This window comes from Caenorhabditis briggsae, assembly GCF_000004555.2.
Source record: "Caenorhabditis briggsae complete genome, chrV, whole genome shotgun sequence".
NCBI classification, from domain to species: Eukaryota; Metazoa; Nematoda; class Chromadorea; order Rhabditida; family Rhabditidae; genus Caenorhabditis; species Caenorhabditis briggsae.
The window spans coordinates 19430368-19443938 of record NC_013488.2 but is presented as its reverse complement, the minus strand read 5'-3'; the positions used below and the strand labels follow the sequence as shown (position 1 = coordinate 19443938).

General features: G+C 35.5%; 3 protein-coding genes across 3 annotated transcripts; all 3 read right to left on the bottom strand.

Annotated features, from left to right (window-relative positions):
* Positions 1–715: 715 nt before the first annotated feature.
* Positions 716–1731, bottom strand: CBG27334 (the record flags this gene model as incomplete). The annotated part of the gene is made up of 2 exons (XM_045238651.1): positions 716–881; positions 1682–1731. The coding sequence occupies 2 exons, from the start codon at positions 1729–1731 to the stop codon at positions 716–718; spliced, it is 216 nt and encodes a 71-aa protein (XP_045098463.1).
* A 6334-nt stretch (positions 1732–8065) lies between these two features.
* On the bottom strand, positions 8066–11488 carry CBG05696 (the record flags this gene model as incomplete). The annotated part of the gene is made up of 4 exons (XM_045238650.1): positions 8066–8413; positions 9609–9795; positions 10271–10827; positions 11411–11488. 4 exons carry the CDS (start codon positions 11486–11488, stop codon positions 8066–8068), a joined length of 1170 nt encoding a protein of 389 aa, XP_045093020.1.
* A 319-nt stretch (positions 11489–11807) lies between these two features.
* CBG05695 lies at positions 11808–13494 on the bottom strand (the record flags this gene model as incomplete). The annotated part of the gene is made up of 5 exons (XM_002638595.1): positions 11808–11894; positions 12125–12454; positions 13077–13164; positions 13246–13351; positions 13401–13494. The coding sequence occupies 5 exons, from the start codon at positions 13492–13494 to the stop codon at positions 11808–11810; spliced, it is 705 nt and encodes a 234-aa protein (XP_002638641.1).
* Between the last annotated feature and the right edge of the window lie 77 nt (positions 13495–13571).

Sequence of the window (13571 nt, the reverse complement as noted above, 5' to 3'; positions counted from 1 at the left end):
GCCTCTGGAATGAGAATATTGCATTCCAAGATGAAAAATTTCCGATGTTAATCTCGGAAAACCGGATACTCAAATTTACAACTCACTTTTGTAAATCTGAAATTAGAATCCTGTTCAAATTTTGGGAAGTACAGATCAATGGAATTTTTGGAATCACATAGTACTTTTAGAAAAATTTCCGACACTTCAAAAAAATTGAACTTTATCGGAATCTGAAGTTTCAATTTTCAGAGAAACAGGTTTTATAAATAACTTCTTACAGGCCAAAAAAGGTATTTCATAAATTAATTGAGTTTGATTTTTTAATGAGATAAAAATGACTTCAAAATTTATTTATGTATTCTGAAAGCAAACTACTCTAAGAAATATCCGAAAAAACTGAAATTCAAAGGAAAATAGAAAAATACGACTCCAGAAAAAGACACTTGTCCCAGAACCAAGTGGTGGAAGATGGAACAAGAAGACGAAAAAAAAGGAGAAAAAGGGAAGGAATACATTTCCCTTTTTATTTTCTGGATTCAATATCTTCTTTTTTGTTCCCCTTTCCCATTGCAAATTTTCCATAAAATGGAGAAGGAAAATAAAAAAAGGCAGGCGAATTGAAAGAGAAACGACATTCAGTTTTCATTCTTTATGCTTGAAATTATTCATATTATCGTACAAATTTTATATTCAACGTCCTCAATACTTATGGAACAAACCGTTCTTGACAGTTCTATAAAGTGACTTGTAACGTCAGAGAATCGGCCACAAATGGCCTTATCTCGTCATTTTTTTTCTGTCTCTCCAGATTTGAAAAAAATGCTTCGCGAAAAAAGAAATTGTGAAGTAAAATAAAACAAAACGTTTTCCGTTTTGTTTCATGCCTTGTGTAATCTGATCTAAAGAAATTTTGGTGAAATCATAGAAAAAGAAGGAAAGGATCTGGAAAATTTTTCGTTTTTCAGCTGATTCATGATCATTTGGATGTTGCATTCAACATCTAGTTTTGAAATTTTGAATTGCAAAAAAAAAATAACAAAACATAAAATTGATCAGAGAAACTGAAAGACAGCAAAAAAAGTTTGAAAAGTATTTGAAGTATTTATTGGGTCATTTTTATATAAAGTAGAAATTAGTCATAAAAAATGAGAAAATGAGATGACAGAAGAATAATGAATTTCCATTCCATTAATTATTCTCTTTCTTTTTTCATTCTTTTTCTGTCTTTTTCTGTTTTTTAAAGCATTTCTTTGCTTTAGATTTTCAAAGATCTACATGTGATGTAATTATTGGGAAAATGAAAAAAGACAGCCATTTTTGTGTTAAAAAAAGATTTACTGTTTTTAAAAACGAGGCTTCAAAAAAACTCAAATAATTCCATTCAACTCTAAAAACATATTCAAAATGACTTTTCAAGACAACCCCATCGTTGGAAATGACCAAAAAATATAAAAAGAATTTTTCATTAATATCAAAACGCTCTCAACATATTTCTTGTCATGGATCTACTTTTTGAGTGCATCCATAATAATTTGATAGGATAGAAGAAATACAAAAAAGGGAATTGGAATATTCCAAAAAGTGCAGAAGTTGCAACAACTTCAAAATTTTCAGACAACTCTAAAACTCAGATATTCCAAAAAGGAATTAGAAGGTTACACTGTGAAAGTACTGTAAACGCAAAAAACATTTGACCTACCTGACTGGGTCGTCGACGCATCCGTTCACTTGCCAACGGTGAGAACACATTTTTGGCTGAAAACATCCCTTAAAATTCTCTCGAAGTGTGTTTATCGTCCTCCCAGATTTTAAACTTGGCTCTAAAAAGTTTTACTATTTTATTATCAAAGTATATAAGTTACGATTGCAAAAGGAACAGTTATGTTGAAAACACTATATTTGATAGTTTCTTAAAAAATCGAAAAAAACCATAAGAACAGATGAAAAACTTGAAAAAAAATTTTACTTTCATATATTTTTATTTTTGAGCCCCAAACGAGTTTTTGATTGATTCAAGAGAATGTTTTGTTTTTTTTTTTCAATTGAAAACTTTGTTCACAAAAAAGTTTTGTAACATACACTAGGATATTAGGTTACCCATTTTCTCGCATTATTTTTGAATAGAAATGAGCTATTAGAATATTACATACAATGTCACGTTCTCAAAGTTTTCTTGCGAGAAAAAGAGAATAAAAATTAGTGATCCCAGTGCAAGGAAGAAAGAGGGTACCTGAAAAGAATTAAACGAAATGCTTGAAATTATGCAAGAAAATCATAGGGAAATTCCAAAAAAACCAGATATTCAAAAATTCAAAGACACAGAAACTCAGAAATTCATATGTTTAGAATACAAAAATGAATTAAGAATTCAATAATTTCCAGTTTTAGAAAAATCAAGGTTATTTTTTAAAATTAAAGTTTTTTTTAAAACTATAAACAAAAAATGAATCACTGCTGCAAATTGCATTGATCCATCATTCTTGAAAATCTATAAAATTTTATGCTAAAATATTTCAAAAGTTTGAGAAAACTCTTGAGAAAAAAAATCGAAAAAAAAGCTTCATCTAGATTTTTGTATATCAATGGGGGAGAACAAGAAAAGAATAGGGACAAAAGCGTTTTGATGTTTAAAATGCAATTTCCGGCACCTCGGTTCATTTTGTAACACAACAGGGTAGATCAAATTTCGCGCGGGGCTACTTTTCTTTGTCCTTTCCCCATTTTTCTAGCCGATCTTCAACTTTTCTCTATCTTTTTTCTTATTCTTAGGTTTCATGTATTTTTGTTCCCTTTCTCTTTTCTTTTCTCATTTCTGAAACATCACATGTCAGACAGCAGTCACTTCAAGTGAGATGAGCAATGAGAAGAAGAACAACTTTTCTTTCATTATTAGTGTTTTAGAATTCATAAGAAAAAAAAAGAAATGTTGGGAGGAAAAAAGAAGAGAAAACGGGTCTGATTCAAATGTTTGAGAATAAACAACTTCTGAAAAATCGGTGATATAAATTTCAAGATTTTTGTCTCGGCCTAGGGATAAACGAGTTACAGCGAATTTTAATTATTTTTGTTCCGCAAATTTTCTAAAATGAATTTTTAACTTTGAACCGAAAACTTCAATAAACTCACTTTCCAAACTTCCAAAATTGTCCACAGCGTTGTAGTAAGTCATGAATGTTGAGCTGAAACTTCATTTATAATGGGAAATTGCGTAAAACATAGCGAAATCATATTTTCCAAAATTCAAAAAATCGTATGGATTTTCATTTATGTTTTCAGGAAGCATTACTATTATGCTTTGAATAAAACGGAAATTCCAAAAATCAAAAAAATTTTCGTTTCCGTTTTTCAAAACGATGACTAGAAAAATAAACGTCGTCTTCTAGAAATTCGAAACCTCGAGAAATTGGAAAAATACATCTTTTGAAATTTTTCTCGAGCAAAAAAGGAATATCCGTTTTATGCATTTTTTGGAAATTTGATTCACACGGGACCTATTTAGGAATTCGGAAACAATTTTGGTCGGAAACTTTTCTTTCCAAAAAAAATATTTTACAGTCCGAAAATATTCCAGAAACGCCACAACAAATTGAAAAAGTTCGAAAACTTACTTGTTGTAATACATGTTCTCTCTGAAAGTTTTAGTGATTCTAAGTACCAAAAAAAGACAAAAACTCAAAGAAAAATGTGCGCAAAAATGTTATTACCCCAATAACGAGTTCCTCTTTTTTCTGGTACTTCGTCTTCCGTGACGGACCATAATTGGGTCAGTTGAAGACATGAAATTCATTTTTCCGCGAGTGTCGACCCTAAAAATTAAAAAGAAATGACAAAAATGATTTCTGTTTTTTCTGGAACTGGAAATCAAGAAAGGCGAAATTTCGTCGCTCCGCCTTTCACTCTTCAGCTAATAACAACTGTTTTTAATTTTGAAAATTAGATTAACGATTTTCGAATTGAGATTCGAACCTTCCAGGCTCACAAATTTTATCGTAAATTTGGTTTTTTCTTTCGAAATTCGTTTAAAAATTGACGAATATATTTGCTCAGCTAAAAAAAATAAAAATCATGAGAGGAGGTTTACTCAAATGAGGCGTGTTTTATTTGAAGGATAGAGGCGAAGAGTACTTGACAAGAAAAGTGAAAATCAGAAGAAATACGAAAAAAGGACTTCAGAAAAACAAAGGTGTAGATAAATATTGATTGATGTGATTGGGAATTGTATAAGGTACAAAATATAGACAATCGCATCAATCTGAAAGTTTCAAAAAAAAATGTAGGATACAAATTTTTATAATAATTGTTTTCAACAGAAACTTCAAAATTTTCAGTTATTTTCAATACTCGATTTGTGTGACTAACCCTCAAAAAGATTATCTTTATATTAATCGACTCGCTATCTCGTAATTTGAAGAATTCGTCCATTAGCTGAAAACGTATTGAAATTCCTCACATTTCAAAATTTAAATTCGCAAAAGTTCGAAAATACCTGTAAACTGCAGTTCGGGAAATTTAAGAAATGGGTGATTGTTGCCGAGATAAGACAACAATGGACAGCTTTGCTCCGACGTTTTTAGGAGTTCTAAAATTGTTATTGGAACCAAATTTATGCAAAATTCAAACTCTCACTCGTAAACTGTCACTTGACACTATTTTCATGTGACTATGTTTCCGAGACCCAGGTCCTCCAGTATTTTTTCCAGATCGAATATGATCTTGTTATACCAAATGAATTGATAAACCCCATGTACTTTTCCAGGTCAGTACAGAAACCTCGGCAAAAATTGTGAGTTTTTTAATTTTCACTATTTTTTTAAATTTTCACTATTTTTTTTTGTAAAAGGTGTCATCAGATTACGTCGTATACATTGGATCCTCTCCACAATACATACTATCCATTTGACTATCCAATCGTCGCCCTGTGATAAAAATCGGAGTCCATAACTGAATACACATCGAAATTAATGAAATGGAAATTAATATTGCACGAGTTCGACAAGAATTATGGGTTTGGAAGCGGAGTGTGTAGAATATGCAGCAGAAACGCTGGAATTCAACTTTCAGAAAACAGATGATTTTTTGGCTTACCGCAGCATGCATGGCTACCCATGACCAATGAATGAAAGAAGACGAGGTGTTTGCCAAGAATGCAACAGATTTACAGATAAGGTATCCGGGAACGAGGTATGGAATATTTTAAATATTTGTTATTGCCAAAAAAACTAAAAGGATCTTTACCATAAACTAAATCTGTATTTTCCGTGATAACTCCGCCAAGCTTCCCAAAAGAGCGATATTCCCGCCTGATATAGCAGACAAATACGGTAGATAATGCGGATTTTTAATAGTTTTACAGCGAATCCAACAAGAAATGAATAACAATGTTGGGAGGGTAAAAAAAGCAATAGAGATAACAGAGTAAAATAAAAGGCGAGAGCTATTAGTCCATTCTTCAAGATAAATATTGCTCTTCGGTAAGCATTGTAACAAAAGTTTTTCAATTGTAGAAAAAAAATTTTCTCATTTTTAGATTTTAGAGATTTTCCCTAGATGTGAAAAAATGAAAAAAAAAATGTTTTCTACAATTGAATTTTTTGTTATAAAACTGATAAGCAACTCAAAACACATCATTTGTGAAATTTTGAGCATCAAAAATACATTTTCAGCTGAGTTATGGCAAAAATGCCGACACATGCCTTTTGAGCGTCATAACTTGAGAGCATCATAACTCGAGAGCCCGACTTCCAAAATTCTTCGAAACTTTTTTGGTGCATATTTGGACACTGAGAATTATGTTACATCTAAAATCAAAGCCAGAAAAATTCTGGAAAAAAGTTTTTTTTGGATTCACGAACCACTGTTACATCTGAAACTGCTCTGAAAATTCCGACAATGAGAAATTTTCAAAAAACCGATTTTATATGTTTTTGGATTTTACAGCTACTCTCATGCAAAATTTCAAGTCGATTGAGCAATTTTGAACAAAGTTGTGAATGTTCGAAAAAATTCTCCTCACCACTTCTCGGCACTGTATATCAAACATTTTTTTATAAAGATTAGGATTAATTCTATTACAAGATTATGATTCATTCTAAAACAGATCAAAAGTCAGGAATCCCGAGAATGTACATATTTTCGGATCAGTTTAGGAACACTCTGAAATGGAAAATAAACTAGTCAAAACATATGAAAATGATGAACCGTGTTTTCTTCAAAAATTCAAAAATTTCTGAAAAAAATTGAACTGTCGTTTTTGTTGTGGCTATGTGATGTTGATTATTAGAATGTTGGCAATACAAACTTTTACGATTGTTGGATAAAAACACTAATTTGTTTCTAACCTACTGTGCAATCTCGTAGCGCCGCTGCTCACTTTTTTTGACGCTGATTGTTAATTGTAAAATTGTCAAATTGTGTGTTTCAGACCTGCCAAATCCAAAAACTTTATGGAAAACCAATTTTGGTCTGACGCACTTGGGTTCAAGCGAGGGGGTCAGAAAGCGCGCCCCAGCAAACTCGTAGGCCAGAAGAGATTTAATAAATTTAAAGTGGACGCGGGTTTGATCTAGATCATGATCTATTTCTTCAAAATCAACTGGTTGCAAGGCGCGCTTTTTCGTTCTTCATTTAAAACTGTGAAACTCTGCCAACGAAATTCGGCAGCGAATTTAGTATTTTTCCTAAATTTACTGGGGCGCGCTTTCTGACCCCCTCGCTTGAACCCATGTGCTGACGGAATTGTTCTCTAGAAAAAAAACGGAAGGAAAAAGAAAACAAGAATAAGATGAATATAAAAATATGCATCTTTATGAATTTATTAAAAGATTGCTTTCAAGCTTCTCTCCAACTCGCTGGTATTAGACTGGCGGCAAGTGGCAGTTCTGAAAATATTCAGGACTACATTCACTTTTTTGATTCTGAAAAATGTTAATTTCTATTGTTTCATTCAACAAAGACAACGGCAAATCAGAAGACGAATGAGGTCAATGTGGATATCGAAGAGAATGGCCTATTACATAAACGGGTGCTTCTTAACGAATAGGGGGGCATATCTGGACAAAAGAAAAACAAGAGGTAGTTTCGGACATGTGAAAAAATGCGTGTTGGGTAAAATAGTATGAAAAAATGCAAGATTGAAAAAAAACAGTTATAAGGGCACTTTGGGAAAATTGGCTGGAAGCGAAAAGAAACGGAGCATTTTTAATACTGATATACAGATAAAGGAGGCATAGGAAATTGAAAAAAAAACGGATTTTTCAAATTTTTTTTTTGAAAGACAACGGGCGGGAATTCAAAAATTAAGTTTTTTGCCAAATAAGAAAGAAATTTTTGTTTTAATTGAATTTTTTCGAGAATTGGAGACAGAATAGGGGAGTGAAGCTTACAGAGGATAATTCGAGGGGTAGTTAAGAACAATTATTACTCTTGTCCGAAATCAATGCACGTTGTGGCCTAGAAAACAACGGTATTGCACGCGCCTTTAATACAGTACCTCAACATTTATCGAATTTTCTCAAATTTCTCTCATTTTTTCGCTTGTTTCTGTCTAATTTTGCGTAATTCTTATGAATCTTTAATTTGTTTTTCTTATAAAATAGAAAAAAAACAGCCAAATAGGGCCCAAAATAAAAAGCGTCCGAGGTACGGTATTTAAAGGCGCATGCATCAATTTGTGTTTTCTCGCTGTGCGACCGACGATGCGATTTTGAGTAAATTTTCGGCCGCAACGTACATTGATTTCGGACGAGAGTAATAAATTGTTATATTTTGGTGAAATTCGTCTCGAAGTTTCCCCATTTCTTGTTTTTTCTCTCCTCTCTTCATTTCAGAATCATTAAAGGGTGAATAAGTAAAATAAAGAAGATAGAGAGAAAGTAATCGAATATTATAGCAACCAAAAAAAGCAAAGCCAGATAATTTCGGGCCGAAATCGGTCTAAAAATCGAATTTCTCAATTTTATTGAATTATTATCGTTTTAAACTCAGAAACTCGTCTTTTTCAACCAGTTTTTCCCGATTCTTTTTTCAAATTTTGATTGCTATATTACTCAAGGCTCTAGTAAAGTAGCTAATTAAGAGAGACTTATTAATCAGTTTGCTCCAAAATGAGAGCTCCAGAGCTTTGTATACTACCACTACTAGTGGGTGTCATGACACGTTTCAATGGCATCTGACCGCCACTTTTCACACCTCCTTGAAGCATTTGTTGTGGCGCCATGACACGGGTGATCGTCGGATTTTGGAATCCACCTGACGTCGTTGGAATCAGACGAGAAGATGGACCAGGATTCTGCGAATGGAGTTGAGGCATTCCGGATGTAGCCTGATTCGATTGTTGGACGACTACTGTTGATTGAGGATGATGTCCGGACGATGAGGGACCACCTGTAGAAGACATTGGGGCGACGGTGTAGCGAGCAGTTGGGATGACAGCCTTAAAAGTGGAAGATTATTTTTTTCGGTTTATTTCAGGCTCTCAGGCCATTTTATCTATCTTACAAGGGAACCACAACACCTCGTCAGTTTGGATTTTGATGAAATTTTCAGTATATGTCAAGGATAGCCTATCTAGACATTCCTGAAAATTTTAGAACACGCTTGCCAGTTTCGGCCGAGTTATACTAGTTTCAGTACCAAAAATCGCATTTTCAGTGCAAAAATAGCGATTTTCAAAGGCGATTTTCTCCGCTCCCAGGGGGTTCCAGAACATGAAATTTGTTGTGTTATACTCAGAATTATGTGTAATATCATATTTCACACATTTTCTGAAAAAAATGTTTTTGAAAAAGTTTGAGAATTTTTTCCACCATTTGGGTGGGTGATTTTATCGAACTTTTGACAGTTTGAAAAACTTCCTTGAAAATGTAGTGATAATCGCTTGCAAATATTATTATGCAACTTACAGATAATCTATTTTTTTGATTGCACGCTTTTTATTATTCAATTGTGGTCCGTATAAGTCCGAAAACAGCGCTTCAAAATCACCACATTCCAGTGATTGAAGACTTCAAAATTTTTTTTGAAACTTTTTGAAATTTTTTTTCTAAATTTTGTCTCTACTCTCTTGAACTGATAAAAATTTGAAACATATGTCAGAGGTATCCTGAAATGTCGAAAAATAAGAATGCAAAAGAAAAAAAAGAAAAACCACTAGAGGGTCCGAACCCACAGCCTTGTAACTACTAGCGCCCACCACATCCCCGACACCACGCCATCGACTTTTTCCACTGATTCAAAAGGCGGTTAAATGTCAGGCCCTCTTCAAACTCCTCTCAAAGGGATTTCGGGAATGAAATGTGTGGTAAAGCATGCAAATAAACGGATTTCAGTACTAAAACTTTGGACTGATATAACTCGGCTGAAAGCGTGTTCTAAAATTTTCAAGAAGTCCTAGATAGGCTATTCTTAACATATCCTGGAATTTTCATCAAAATCCAAACTGACGAGGTGTTGTGGTTCCCTTTTTATAGTTAGTCTTAAAAATGGACAGAAAATGGTCAAAGTTAAGCTTTAAAAATGTATCTTTAAAAATATTCCGCTCGCAATTCGAAAAACTACTAAAATTTCCCGAGTTCCTTCTGTGTATTTTTAGTTTATTCTACATGCAATTCTCCGTCACTAATTCTCACCCTGGCAGCCATAATTTTTCCCATTGGTTGTCCGATAGTTCTTTTCTGTCCTGACATCATACCAACTGAATTCACAGTTGTATATGTTCCAGATGGTCCTGTCGCATTCATCGCTAATCGTTTTGTTGGTTGTGGTTGATCATCTCCTACGATATGTCGTCGCTTGATATCATTTTTGATGTGTTTTCTGGAAGGAAACGTATAAATTCAAACCTTGTTTGAAAGTCATAAAATTCTGACTTTCATAAAATATCTGTTTATTTCAGCTTCTTTTCAGACTTGTTTAGATTTTAAAGGAGGCGTGACAGCAAAAATTTCGGGGGACAGTTCGGGGGACGAAATCGCGCCGCGCTCATGTAGAACATCGGTCGTCAGGCGCCTTCGCGCCCCCGTAGCTCAGCCGGTAGCGGCGCTATAGCCCTGAGCTGCCTGTCATGAGTTCAACCCCTCATGGGGGTTCTCTATGCAAAATACCAGGAAAACTTTTTTTTTTTGGTGTCTGGCCTCCTTTAAAAGTCTATTTTGGACTATTAACGACTAATTTTTACTAATAGTAGACTAAAACATCGATGTCGAGTCAATTCTGTTTAGTTTTGAATTGAAGATTCAAGAACTCTTTTAACATACTTCGAACCACTTCGGTCAATTTTCAAACTACTTACGTCGTTCTGCTCGCCACACAAGTGCTAATCTGATCCAACTCATGTGCAAATCGTGTCAGTGCATTTTTCAAATTATCCACCTCCTTCTCGGACCATTTGCTCTCATCTGCATCGGCAGTGGTGTGCAATTGTAGTGTCAAATCGCCCAATTTTTGAAACGCATGGCCGGCTGTGAGAAAAACTTCGGCCACCTTCGAAGCAAGATTTACAGGCGCTGGTTGATCCATAGCCATACTATTTGCTCCTCCATTGCTCATCACTAAAGCACCAGAAGTAACTGTAGATGAGCTAGGACCTCCGCGTTGGTATTGTTGAAAAGAGGGAGCGGGGCCTATCAGCGGGCCTGATGACGTAGAAGCGCCGGCCTGGTAATCCATCGGGTCAACGATTTCTTCTTTGACCTGCTGCATCATTTGGTATTGTGGGAGCGTAGAGGTCGATGGGCCACTAGGCCCGCTTTGGCCTGAATCGTGGACTATTTTTCGAATCGGTACAGGCTGTCGCATTGGGACAGTGGTCATTGGACGAAGTTGAGCGCCTGTTGGTTGAAGACGGACCTGGAAATGAAGATCGATTAGTTGCGAGGGGTTATATGAGATCTAAACGAAAATCGGTCGTTTTTGAGTCTATTTTAGCCTGATTCGTACAATTTGAACTATCGAGATTCAATATTAAGCATAACTAGGTTATCAAAAGAACTTGGTCATGTTCAGACTAACAAAAACATTATCATTTTTACGCTGATCGGAACTTTCTTTATTTCAGCCTAAGTCAGGGCTATTCGTTAGGCCACGTCGAGACCCATTTCGAGATGATTATCGAACCTACTTTAGCGGTTAGGTTTGGGCGAAATTTAGCGACTTTAGTGTCATTTTGAGCCTTTTTTGATAAACATGGACAGACCCTTCCTCCTCGCGTGATAAAAGTCCTACAGCCTGGAAAATGAATTTTCGGATTGAATTTCGAACCGAAAACTTCCAGGTTTAAAGTCGAACCGGACTAAATTTAGTTATTACATTTTTTAGGACGTTTTAAGCTGATCGTGTGTAATTAGGCAAGGACACTTGATCATTTTAGGACAAAATTAGGTAATTTTCGGCTAGTATTCTAGGTTTAAATGCCTTTCAAATATAAAATTACCTGCGCTGTAGAAGAAGTCGCTATCGTCACAGTATTACTGGCCAACGGCGGTACGTGATCGTAGCTTCGTGAGTTCATATCTGTTGTTTCTTCTAGAAAACCTGAAAAATTAATTGGGTGATTACTAATTCTCAAAAATCGCAAGAACTGAAGATATTGTGCTGTCGAAGAGACAGATAAAACAGAATAGGAGAATAAAGACAACATTTCTTTTTTTTAATATTAAACTAACACTCTATTGGCTATTTAAAAAACAAAACATTTTAGAGAGAATTACCCGAAAGAAAGGTCGATTCGGAAGTTTTAAAGTCATAATTGAAAGCGTATTTCAACAAAATTGAGAGCAAAATCAGTGAGAAATAAAATTATTATGAGATAATTCGGATGAGCGAGTACATTATTGAGCTTGTCCCTCGGCACCGGCATCTGGATTCACAGCACTCGATATGACGGCGAAAAGAACGACGGGTACAATATACATCCACTGGAAAGAAAGAAAAGCATTTTGAAGTTGAAGTCTTTTGAAGTTGAAGCCTTGAAGTCTTGAAATTCAATTCAAGGCTAGAATTAAGACTTTCAACATTTTCTAATTTTCAAACATAATTTAAGCGGCTTAAATTGAGCCTCTATTCAAAAATCTGAGCATTCATGCTTTCGTGTAGAATTTCAAGTCAAGTTGTCAACTTTCAGATTTTAAAAATTCTGAAAACTCACGTATTTAGCAATAAAACTCCGATTATCCGCATCGGCTCCGTGTTGTTTCGCTCGTTTCTCTCTCTCCAGTTTTTGAACAAACGCTGCTGTGTCTGGAGTGGACAGTGTGGATTCTCCGACGACGTGGACGATTCCTTTTGGGGATCCGGATGACGTGGCAGAAAGAGATGACTTCTCTGAGCACGATTTTCCTAGGGAGTTGTATTTGCCATCCTCGTCATTTCTCCAGGCTACCGTATCTGGGAACACTGTGATCGTGTGGAGCTCTTGCTTGTCCTGAGAGATAGAGATCCAGAAGACGTGGAAGAGATTAGAGTGGAGGAAGAGACACTGAAAATGTGAATTGTTTAACGGCTTCTGCGTGTAAATTTGCAGGATATGACCGAATATTCGTATAGAAGGCTAAAAAAGTGTGGACCATGTGCAAACCACAATCACCAATTGAGTAGCGAGAGTGGGATCAAATGGTCAAAGACAATGCTTTCCCAAGGCGTCGGCTCAATCGTGTTGCGAGAAGATCACACGATTGGAATTTGTTGCCTTGGGTGGGACTCGAACCCCTAACCTCTCGCTTCAAACTGTGCACGCAACCAGTTCAGCCAAGTGAGCGAGACGCAGAGAGACAGACAAAAGAGGTACACATGAGGGAGGTCGAGTGGGGAAACAGACAGAAACAACTTCGCTCTCGGGTGGATGTCGAACCCGAGAACCCCGATTTGGAACCGTGCGCGCGACCACCTAGGCTACACGGGCAAGCGAAGAATATGTGATGGTGGGCATAAATATGGGAGAAAGGATCTCAGAGCGGCGGTGAACGTCGCAAAAACTACGAAAGGCTGCATTCAGTCGCTTTCTCATAGAAAAAAAATCATTTAATATATTTTTATAAGCGGGTTTAGATATCCGAAACATTTATTCATATTTCCGCTTTTTCTTTTAATTTTGCACTTACAGGATCGCTAGTCGTCAAAAATGTTTGCCCTGGCTGACTGGAAGACTTTGCTCTGACCGAATAGGTGTCATCTTGAGCATCTAGCAATCTGCAAACGTTTCAATTATCGAAATTCCAGGTTTTTTTTTTAATATGACACATTTCTCGCAAAACCTCGAAATTTGCTCACCTTTGCCCGAAATTTTTGTCTTTTGCTGGTTTGAAAGTTCCTGTAAAATTTCCATCGAACGTTCGTCGCATCTCAATCACACCCAGATCGTAGCTATTGGTGAATCCTGTGAATTTTGGTACAAATTAAACAATTATCGATTTTTCGCTACAAACCATTTAGACTGTATTCTAAATTCAGTGTCCATTCGGCAAAACAAGCGACGGGCAAGAGAAGAAACCAAGCAAAGTTTAGAAGAAGATTTGACATTCTGAAATTAACAATTTTTTAAATAGTTAATGATTTTTGGAATTTGAAAAGAAATCAGAGTGGCGTCCAGATTAATT